This window comes from Nicotiana sylvestris, chromosome 3, assembly GCF_000393655.2.
Source record: "Nicotiana sylvestris chromosome 3, ASM39365v2, whole genome shotgun sequence".
Lineage (NCBI taxonomy): Eukaryota > Viridiplantae > Streptophyta > Magnoliopsida > Solanales > Solanaceae > Nicotiana > Nicotiana sylvestris.
The window spans coordinates 117,597,909-117,609,341 of record NC_091059.1 but is presented as its reverse complement, the minus strand read 5'-3'; the positions used below and the strand labels follow the sequence as shown (position 1 = coordinate 117,609,341).

General features: G+C 35.5%; 1 protein-coding gene across 1 annotated transcript; it reads right to left on the bottom strand.

Annotated features, from left to right (window-relative positions):
- Positions 1 to 458: 458 nt before the first annotated feature.
- On the bottom strand, positions 459 to 4,749 carry LOC104219860 (leucine-rich repeat receptor-like protein kinase TDR). Its single transcript, XM_009770608.2, has 2 exons — positions 2,074 to 4,749; positions 459 to 1,079 (listed from the first exon to the last, which is right to left on the bottom strand). Exons 1-2 carry the CDS (start codon positions 4,727 to 4,729, stop codon positions 670 to 672), a joined length of 3,066 nt encoding a protein of 1,021 aa, XP_009768910.1. The 5' UTR covers positions 4,730 to 4,749; the 3' UTR covers positions 459 to 669.
- Between the last annotated feature and the right edge of the window lie 6,684 nt (positions 4,750 to 11,433).

The following is an 11,433-nucleotide window of genomic DNA, read 5'->3' as shown; positions in this document are numbered from 1 at the left end:
AACTCCAGTATAATATGCTGGAGTTCAATTATACTTATGCTGGAACTCCAATATAATATAGTGGCGTATTTTCCGGGTTTTGAACAGTGTTTTCGCTCAGATTTATCTTTACATGAAAAATGGCTAAATTTCGATTACTTTTGAAACTGAGCTATTTTTGAACGACCAATTGTAAATCTGACTATTTTTGAATTTCTCCCTCTTTTTTGGGATCTTTATACGAATAGCCAACTAGATCAATTGTTACTTTTCCTAACAGGTATATACATAGATTATACACAAACAGTTATACACATGATACATAATTTATTTATTATACATTCACGTGCCACTTTTAATTTACGCTATTAGATGTCCGGCTATTTAAATTAATTTTTTTTAAGGGTTAACGCTTTAGTTTCAAGAAAAAATGAGAGATAGAGAGTAAAGGTTCCCAAGGGGAGAACTCATCCAAAGAATTGTTAGCAAAGATACCCATGTCATAGCCTCAATCTAATGTCAAAGAACAATGGAAAGAAAACACTGGGGAATTTCCATTAGCAAAAATTTAAGAAAGAAAAATATTAAGTACTAACTTCTCCTATACCAATCCCCCCACTATTTAAAGAGAAAACTAAGTTGAAAAATCAAATCAAAGAGAAGAAAAACAAGCCCAAATCTCCAATTATATTAACACTCCACATTGGCTTTTTGAGCCAAAGGAATAGCACCAATTGCATTGTTATCACCAGTACCCACAGCTCCAGGCAACTTCCTCTTAGGCTTGGCCTCTTGCAACATAGATACAACGTCCCTCATCGATGGCCTGTCCGCCGGATTCCGGCTCGTGCAGAGCAATGCCACCCTCAACAACAACATCATTTCCTCCCTCACCGATAGACACGAAGCGCCAACATTTTTATCCAACACGTCGTGTATCCCATTTTTAGTCTTAATCTTGGACCTAAACCAATCTACAATACTATTTCCATCACCAAATTCTGGTTCCACTGATCTTTTCCCTGATAAAATTTCCATTAAAACCACACCATAACTGTAGATGTCACTCTTCTCATCAACTTGCAACGTATACGCGTATTCTGCATCATTAAACACATAAGCATGATTAATAATAGTAATAACTATGATGTCAATTCTATAATAATGAATAGATAAGAATTATATAGTTTTGTTATCATAACACTTTGTCTGCTAGTGCAAAATATGTTTTGACTTTAGAATATTTAAAGTCAAGGAATGTAGTACTAGTAGCAATAAATCAAAGGGATTAAATACAATTTTCTATGACTAGCTTGACAAAATCTTGGTGGGTCCAAAGAATAACAAAAAGCAAAAGGTTAAACGTAAAGGGGAAGGGAGCAATTCACGCGCAGTACTTCTGAAGCACAACAAAGTCGTTGCTAAAACTGCAAAAAGAGATAAGAAACAGACGGTGGTTCCGCCGCCCTTATTCCTCCACTTAAAATTTAGCTTATAAATTTTTCCCTTGAATTTAATTTTCAAATATATTTATGTTAATCTTCACAATGAAGTAAAGAAATACTTGATAATCCTTTACTTAAAATTTTAGATCACTATTCTTACTAAACTAAGCTAGACACATAGACAAGTTCAGAATTTTGAGTTTAGCTTTTAAGATTTTTACCATCAAAACAATTGTATTTCTAAAATTATGGGTTTATATTTACTATTTGTAGCATCACGTCCAAAGTATAAGTTCAATTGCACAGGCTAGATCCGCTTGTGGCTAGACAAGACTATTATCCTAATAAAAAAGTTCAATCTAGAGATATCAGATTGTGGCGCTCAAATTCAAAAATGAATTAACGACGGAAGTGGACAAAAAACAACAAGATATATCATGCTTTTACTCAAAATGCATCATGTTAATGACATGACACCACGCTTAGCACGCAAGTGACCCCTTTTTCGTCACCCTACAAAACGAACAAAACGGATCTGACAAATATTTTTTGGATAAGCACTCAAAACAGAAAATAAACAAAAATTCCATCAATTAAAATTAAAAATTTAATTAAATAACAAGATAAAAAGTTTAATTCTAGAACTTACCAGGTGCAATGTAGCCATAAGATCCAGCGATTACCGACATAGATTCATCACACTGAATCAATTTAGCAACACCAAAATCAGCAACTCTAGCCTCCATTTCACCATCCAAAAGAATATTACTAGGCTTAAGATCGCGATGAACAATGACCGGATCACAATCATGATGAAGATAACAAATCCCCTGAGCCACCCCGAGCGCGATTTTGTACCTAGTGAGCCAGTCAGCTACCAAATTAGCGTCCTTATTCTTACCATGCAACAAATCGTCGAGGCTACCATTAGGCATGTACTCATACAACAACATCGTACACTCGTTGTTGCTGCAACAACCTAGCAATCTCACGATGTTTCTATGTCTTACGTTGCCTAAAACATCGACCTCAGCTAAAACGCCTTGCCTTTTCCTGATTGTCTCCTTGTGTTTTCCCCATAGCTTTTTCACCGCTATGATCTCGCCACCTGGCATTTCGGCTTTGTACACTGTCCCAGTTGAACCCATTCCGAGGATCTTGTCCGTCATTGTCAAACACTCCAACACATCATCCGCCGTGAAGTTCAACCTCTGAAACGCCGTTAACTTCCACGGCCCAACTTCTCTTTCGCCTGAAAATCGCCTACTGTAATTGGCGTGAAAACATCGGCTCCCGGCTATAAGGACAAACAACCCAATACCAAAAGCCGCAGCCATTATCCAGACTATCGCGCCAGCTGTCTTTTTAGGCTGCGGCTTGACTTCCAGGGCTCCAGCAGCGAGCCCATTGGTCCCGCAAGGTTTTTGAATAACAGTACCACAAAGGCCTTCGTTTCCAACGAAGGACGACGAATGTAGGCTTGAGAATATGGAGCCCGAACAAGGCACCGGACCAGTGAGCTGATTATAGGACACATTGAAATTTTCCAAAGTACTGGAATTGGCAAAATTCGAAGGAATGGTTCCAGTGAGAAAATTATGAGACAAATCAACTTCCGTTATAGAAGGAATTGCAGATATTTCCCAGGGAATGATTCCAGTAAGCGAATTTCGTCGAAAATTCAAGCAAATGAGCTTCTCACAATGCTCAATATCCCAAGGAATGCTACCTGTTAGATTATTTCCTTCAAGTTCAACTTTATACAAACTTCGACACCCTTTGAAATTGGGAATTTTCCCGATTAGGCCACTGTAACTTGCCGAAAATATCTGCAAGCTTGTAGAACTCCAGATATTATCAGGCAACTCACTGTTGAATGAATTCTCTGATATGTTCAAATACTCCAATTTCACAGCATTCCCAAAATCTTTCGGAATTGGACCAGAGAAATTGTTTTTGCTCATATCCAAAAACGTTAAATTGGGCAAAAAACCGAAACCCAAAGGTATTGAGCCGTTGAGCTTGTTATTTTGAATTCTGAACCGCGTTAACACGGTACATTTGGCTAAGGAAGAAGGTAGCTCACCAATAAACTGATTTGAAAACAGGATCAGTTTAACTAAGTTGTTACTGAGACAAAGATTTGGTGGAATTGGACCTGATAATTGATTTGAAGAGACATCAAGTTTTTGTAGCTTAGTATTTGAACCCAACTTCTGTGGTAAAATTCCAGTGAATGAATTATTCCACAAAGCCAACATTTGAAGATTAGGAAGCTCACCAATTCCTTGTGGAATTTCACCTGTTAAATTATTGTTCATCAAATTTAAAAGAGTCAGCTCCTTAAATCCTGAAATCCCTTCAGGAATTGTTCCTGTGAGATAATTGTCGGATAAATCCAACGATTTCAACAATTTCAGGTTGGCGAAAGACAGCGGGATTATACCAAACAAATGGTTCTTGAAAAGAAGCAAAGTTTCAAGCTTTGTCAAATTGCCTAACCCAAAAGGTAGAAAACCAGAAATATTGGCTTGGGAAATATCAAGATAGTTCAAATTTGACAAAGAGGAAAATTCAACAGGGATACCACCACTGAAATTGTTGTAACCAATCTCTATATGTTGAAGCTGTTTCAAGAAACCCAACTCAGGTAAAATTGGACCTGTTAATACATTTCCAGCCAAGTGTAAAAACTTCAGCTTTGAAAAATTACCATAAGTTTTTGGAATTACACCCCCGAAATAACTTCCGCCAAGGTTAAGGTACTCAAGATTAGGAAGCTGAACAATTTCTATAGGCAAAGGGCCTATGAAATCATTACTATAAGCATTTAAGTGTGTTAAAGACTTGAGTCTTGAAATGCCAGGTGGGAACGTGGAATTAAAAGAGTTATGACTAATGTCAAGAGTTTTAAGAAAAGGAAATTCGAAAAGGACTGTTTGGAGAGGACCATAAAAGGAATTTCCACTTAAATTAAGGTGGTGAAGGTGTACTAAGTTTCTGATATCTGTTGGAATTGTACCAGAAAGATTTCGCCTTGAGAGATCAAGTGATGTGATTTGGCTAGTTTTTTTGTCACATTTGATGCCAGACCAAGAACACCAAATATGTGAACTTGGTCTTGAAAAAGCAAGTGTAGGATCCCAGTCATGGAAATTGTTGTGAGGGTCATGAAAAGAAGATTTTAAAGACAAAAGAGAAATGAGTTGTAGAGGAAGATTTGAACTACTAATGGAGAAAACAAGTGAAATTCTTGTTAGAAAGAAGAAAATTGTAGTGAGAAAGAGAGAAAAGGAGTGTTTCATGGTTATGGTGGAATAGGAAATGGTTGAGAAATGGGGTGTGAAAAGAGAGGTAAATTTAAGGGAAGGGAAGGTTTTGATTGTTAGAAATTGCTTTTTTGGAGTGCTAGAAACAGAGAGTTTTTCATCATGATTTAGTTTGCCATCAGTGGGTTTTGTTTGGTGTGAAGAGAGAGAAAAGAAAATTTAAAAAGAAGTCCAAAAATATAAATAAATATTTTTGATTTACTATCCGGTATCCGGTACGCGCATTAGAACCGAACTGTATATTCGAATTCGTGTTGCGTAAGGTCCATTTTGTGGAAAGCTCTTCCTAGCATGATTTTTTTTATATCCAAAACTCGAACTTGAGACCTCTGTTAATGATAGAGGTACTATATTCATCCCACCACAATCCAAATTAGTTAAATAAATATTTGTACTATTCCTTCTTCTTGTTGATCTTTAGTTTCTGCTTCGACTTGTGTTTGTAACTCCCATACTTCTACTCACACAATTCATTTGTTTTCTTTTGCTTTAACTTTCTTTGTATGTCTCTCTTTCCTCAGTATTTTTCCACCTTTTTCTGCTCTCTTAATACTTTTGGTTTTCTTAGATTTCATTCCTCTTTTTCTTTTTTAATTTTTTCCCCACCACTTTTACATCATTCCTTGTTTCCTTTATCTTTAGCCAACCAAAAATTTTGATAATAGAATTTGGGCAGTAGTATAGTGACAATGTTTCACGCAGGATCCAAGAAAGTTTGTTTTTGATTTCTCACTTCTCCACATTATTCCTTTAAACTTATTTGCTCTTTCTTTTTTATTCTTTGTAATTCTAGTTTCTTTCCCTTTTTTCCACTTTGAACTAGTAAATGAAAGCACATTGTGACATTGGATCATGCTAGGAGAGGACCAGTGGACCACATCTTTAATTGGAAAATCCTGCAAAATATTTTTTAAATCATCAGGTGCCTCTGATATTAACTTGATTAATGATGATTAATGTCAATCATTTTTAATGTGGTCACAAGTATATAAACAACATCTATAATGGTCCATTATTCAAGTACTTACTTTAATTGTGTAAGATTTTGAATCTATTATCCATTACTCTCTTCGTGAAGGCAAAGCAAAGAAGGAAGAAAACAAAAAGATAAAGTTCAATGGGTCGAGAATCATGAGATCTTGGGTTCAAATTCTTGCGAAAGCAAAAACAATAGATAATTTATCTTCGTCTGTCCAATAATTGATGGACAAAGTTATATACTCCTCCGTTTCAAATTAGATGACACACTTACCTTACTAGTCCATTTCAAAAAGAATGACACATTTCTAAAATTGAAAATAATTCGATTTTAACTTTTTATTTAACCAATTTTACCATTAATGAGAAGCTTTATAACCATATAAATATCATGGCCTCACAATACCCCTTAAGTTTTAAAGACCACAAGTTTTAAAAGTATTTTTTTTTTAAAATTTTGTTTCGAGTCAAAATACATCATTTAAATTGAAACGGAAAGAATACCTATACTAGTGGAAAGTAGCAGGTATTCTGTGAAATTAGTTAAGGTGCGCGGTTGGTTCGAACACTACGGATATAGAGAAAACAAAAAGAAGAGAGAGGAACCTTCAAAAGAAAAAGAAGAAAATCGTATTATATGTGAACAAGTGTGGCCTTTTTAGAGATAGTACATTGGGATTCATTAAATCTGCTAAGTACCCCAAGTATTTATCTTGATACGCCTGCCATGCACAGTACTGGGGACTGTTTTACATTTAATATTGTTACTTTCAAGTGGGAAATTTTCATTGTACCGAGGTTGTAATTCAAAGTCTAGAAAATGTACAAAATATAGTAAGGATATGGGTGACATGAAACGATGGGCATCATCAATTAAATTCCAGCTATTTTTACACCATTTTGACTTTTGTAAACTTTTAAATGATGGGCATTTTCTACTTTGTATCATTAATGTTTCTAAAGTGTATTCATTCATTGATAAAGAATAAAGCTTTAAACACAATGATTCTCTTCTCTCTAGTGTTTTCCCTCTACCACACTACGAAATGTAGAATCCATACTTCGATTGTACGAGTACTTTTGTTGATAGCTGAATAGTTTTGATCACCTACTACTATTGTACTTTACCTTTACTCATAGTATTAGATCAATTGTGCTTGACATTTGGCTGTGATGCCCACCTCTTGTTAAGGTTATACTTATCACCTTAAAGGGAAAGGGATAAATGTACGACAACTTTAATCATGGTGAAAAGGTATTGTAATTTTATTAAGTATTAAAAATGACAAAACATATAGTTTACTCATCCACCTTGCACCCAAATCCCTATTACACATAGGGGCGTGCATTCGATTTATCGATTCGATTTTGACCCTTATCGATTGTCGATTTGTACATATGCTTATCGTTATCGTTTCAATAAGATTTCGATTTTTTTTATTTTGATTTATTGATTTTTGGGGCTTATCGATTCGGTTATCGATTACACCAATAAGAAAATTTGTGGGATTCCACGGAAAGTATATCGCTATACATCTAGATAGGTTGTTTCCAATAGACCTTCGGCTCAGGAAATTAAACTACATTAATGGTGCAAAATGTCTTTACACTCTTGATAAATACTTATTTAAATTCAAGAAAATTAGTGTAACTGTTTTAGAAGTGTTCTGTTTTCTGGGCATTCAACACGGGTCAACTTCCTTCGTGTGTTGCCACTCGAATTTACATACATGGGTCAACCTTGTCCGTCTTTGTAGCATTCATTCCTAGACTCAGTCATGTCATCCTCTTCACTACTTGATGCTTCAGCCACAATATTGCAAAGAAAAAAGGGAAGACATTTGCAAAATGAGTTTTCGAGAAGATTCCGTAAGCTCTAAGGAGGGGTTGCTTCGAAAGGCATTATTGCCACCAAAAGGGAAAGACATTGCGCGAACGAGTTTTAGAGATGATTCAGCTAGCTCTAACGAAGGGCTTATTAGGAAGCCAATGTTGCATACTGGAAGTTGGTATCGAATGGGCTCAAGACAATCCAGCAATAGCATGATGGAATCATCGACCCAAATATTAGTGTTTCCAGAAAAGGTCGTCTATGAACTGCATTTTTTAGTATATCTTATCGATTTATCGATAAACCGATAACTGAAGAGGACAAAATCGAAATAGATAACTCGATAAGGAAAATTTCAAAATCGAAATCGATAAATCGATAAACCGATAACAAATAATCGATTCGATTTATCGATAAACTGATTCGAATGCACACCCCTAGTTACACACCTGTTGACCACATGTTTAATTTTACACACCAAACCTTTCAAATGTGTGCCAATTACATACTACTTTAGCTATGTGTCACCAACATGTTACACACATAAAACAAGCGCGTGAATGATAAAACTTTCATGTCACAAGTTTTATAAAGAATCCAAGTGTCTAACTTTTAAGTTTTTTCCTTTTTACACCAATTAACAAATAATTAACGAAAAAATAAAAAGGGAAAAATAACCCTTCCCTCTCTTGTCTTCTTCCCCGGCCCATACCCCTTCCCCAATCTATGTCGACTCCCCCCCCCCACAACTCCACACAAAAATCTCTTCCCACATTGCTTTATATTGTCCAGATGCCCCTTCCCCTCTCGTCTTCTTCCCCTATCCGACGTCATCTCCCCTCCTCCTATTTCGTCTTCTTCCCTGAGAACCTTCTCCCATTTTGTTTTTTCTTTTGGTTGCTCAAGATTTGAAATTTCTTCTAAAAAAATCAACCATTTTGTTTGAATTTAAGTTTTCAATTTCTTAATTTGGATTTTTGTTGACAAAGTGAGCTTTGTGGTTATTTTAATTTTGCCAACAAAAGATCTAAAATTTTCCTTTTTCGTTATTTTCTTTTGGCTCATCATTATCTAGCTTTGTGAAACGAAAAAATAATGACAGAAAGAAAAGGGATGGTCGAAGATGAAGTTTCAGGCGAAATTCCGATAGGTGATATTTTTTGGGTATGTTGTTTGTGTGCATCTATTAGGTGTTGCAAGTAGTAGTTTTGTGGTAACTGTGGTGGAGTTTTCTTTACAAAGAAGAAGGGGTTGCAATGGTGGAGAAGGCGATGCAGTGGTGGGGAAGGTGATGCACTGATTATTGTTTTTTTTATTTGAGCGGGTCGATTCTGTAAAGGTGTCAGTTGATTAAAAGGTTGCTTTTTAATTCAGAGATGCCCATGTATTCACAACATTGAATATTAACTAGGCTGGTCAAAAGTAGTGTGTAATTGACACACATTTGAAAGATTTGGTGTGTAAAATTTAACATGTGGTCAACAGGCGTGTAACAGGAATTTGGGTGCAAGGTGGATGAGTAAACTATATATTTTGCCTATTAAAAATCTAAGCAAATTGCTTGCATAGGACATTAATCATGGCAGAGACCCACTACACTTGCACTATTTGTAGTATAATTTTACTCGTGGTTAAACGGATTCCTAGAATTAGGGGTTTATGTAGATAGACTAGATAACCACCATCACTTCCTTTTGGTCCGTAGAAGTTTCATATCACCTAGCCGGGTTGTATAGAAGAAACCGACAAACCGCGTCAAATCAATAATACAAGTCAAACTGGAAAAAAATTGATTATGATTTGGTTTAATTTGGTTTGGTGTTGGAAAAAATCAACAATAATTGATTTGGTTTGATTTTAACTAAAAAAGACGAATCGAAACTAAACCAACCCGACATTATATGCATAAAAGGTTTTAAAAATATTTTATATTTAAAAATATATATTTTAATGTAATTTATTAATAGTTCTTAAACTTTTTCATAGTTCTCTCTTTTAACATATTAACTCAAGCTTGGACTTGAATTTTTGAATAGTCCAATATGTTGTATAGCTCATAGACATAGTAACATAAATAAAGCCTAAAGTAAAACCAAATCAATATTAATACTAACAAAGAAATTTAGTTCAATACTAGGAACGACAATAGAATTGAATATTTTTTTAAAAGTTTTGCATTGGTTTAGACAATGAAAATGCATAACTTTTTTTTATTACTTAGTCATGTAATTAATACTTAATACTTATCAGTCGTACTTTGATAAGTTATGTGCCTTTTTATTTTGATGATTTAACAAACTTCATATGAGAACTAGATCAAGAACATGATATAAAGCCTCTCCGCTCTAAGACCAATAAGTCATATATATGACACAAGTTCCAAATGCAATAAGCTAAGGGAACAACAGAGAGAACAAATGAATATCAGTTCTTCCTATCACAATATAAGTCAACTCTTTAATGTGGACTCTTAGTTTACATCAATTGGTATCAGAGCAGGTTCTTTCTATAAGGATAACACCTAGAAAAGATCTTCATGGCTGCTTTACCAAATTTTGAAGAAGGTCAATCAACCTACAATTCACCAAGATTCAATGGACAATACTATGGATGGTGGAAGATAAGAATGACAATTTTATCATGGCTGAAGATTCAGAGCTCTATTATGTTATATCCGACGGACCCTTTGTTCCTATGAAGACCATTGGCGAGACAACTGTCCAAGTTCTAAAGATAAGGAAGGAATATAATGACGTCGATCGTAAAGCCATCGAGAAAAACTTTCGAGCAAATAAGATCCTCGTCTATGGTATTGGACCAGACGAGTACAACCGAATCTCAGCCTGTCAATCTACCAAGGAGATCTAGAAGACTCTCCAAGTTGCACATGAAGGTACGACTCAAGTCAAGCTGTCAAAAATCGACATGCTCACTACTGAGTATGAACTCTTCATGATGAATGTGGATGAGTCCATTCAAGACATGCATAATCGTTTCACTTCCATCATCAATGAGCTTCATTCTCTAGGAGAGAGTATCTAAAGAAATAAACTGGTCAGAAAAATACTCAGTGTGTTACTTGCTTCATGGGAGAGCAATGTCGATGCTATTACAAAGGCAAAAGATCTATAAAAGTTAATGATTCGCGAACTCATTGGAAATTCGAAGACCTACAAAATGCAGATGAAGAAGAAGAAGAAGAAGAAAGATCATGAAAGAAGAGTACCCAGAAAGGAGAAGAACCTGGTTCTCAAAGGAGACAATAGTGACTCAAGTGGTGATGATGCTGACATGGCATATTTGACACGGAGGTTTCTGAAAATGGTTCGTAGAAATGGAGGCATTCCTAAAAAGGGCAGCTCCAGCAGAACAAAAGGCTATGATTGTTGTCACAAATGCGGGAAACCAGGATATTTTATCAAATATTGTCCTCTCCACAAGAAGGACCATTACAAGTACAATATAGGCAAGACGGACAAGATGAACCCGCTCTCTGATAGGAAATTCAAGAGAAGAGATGCGGTTGATAATATTGTAGAACAAGCTCATGCTGCATGGGAAGATTCCTCTAGTGAATCTGAGGGTGATGATGAACAAGGAGATAGCTCCATGATGGCCGTTGAAGGCGAAGCAGCAGAATATGACTCCATATTTGCCCTAATGGCAAAATCTGATGAGGATAAAGATGATAATAACAATGAGGCAAACTTTCTAGACGTTCAAAGAAATCTGAAGTCTTATTATCAAAAGAAGCTGGTATCTTTAGCTAATGTCTTGATTGATGCTTACCATAATCTCATTAATAATAAAAATGCTTTAACTGAGGAAATAGGAGAGGTAGAGCATGAGAGAGATGATTTACTGGTTGTAA

Excerpts from the sequence above, each read along its gene's own strand:
- LOC104219860 (XM_009770608.2), bottom strand. The coding sequence starts at position 4,729 with ATGAAACACTCCTTTTCTCTCTTTCTCACTACAATTTTCTTCTTTCTA. Across the intron at positions 1,080-2,073 it reads TTATGGCTACATTGCACCTG|AATACGCGTATACGTTGCAA; the intron begins GTAAGTTCTAGA and ends TTAATGATGCAG.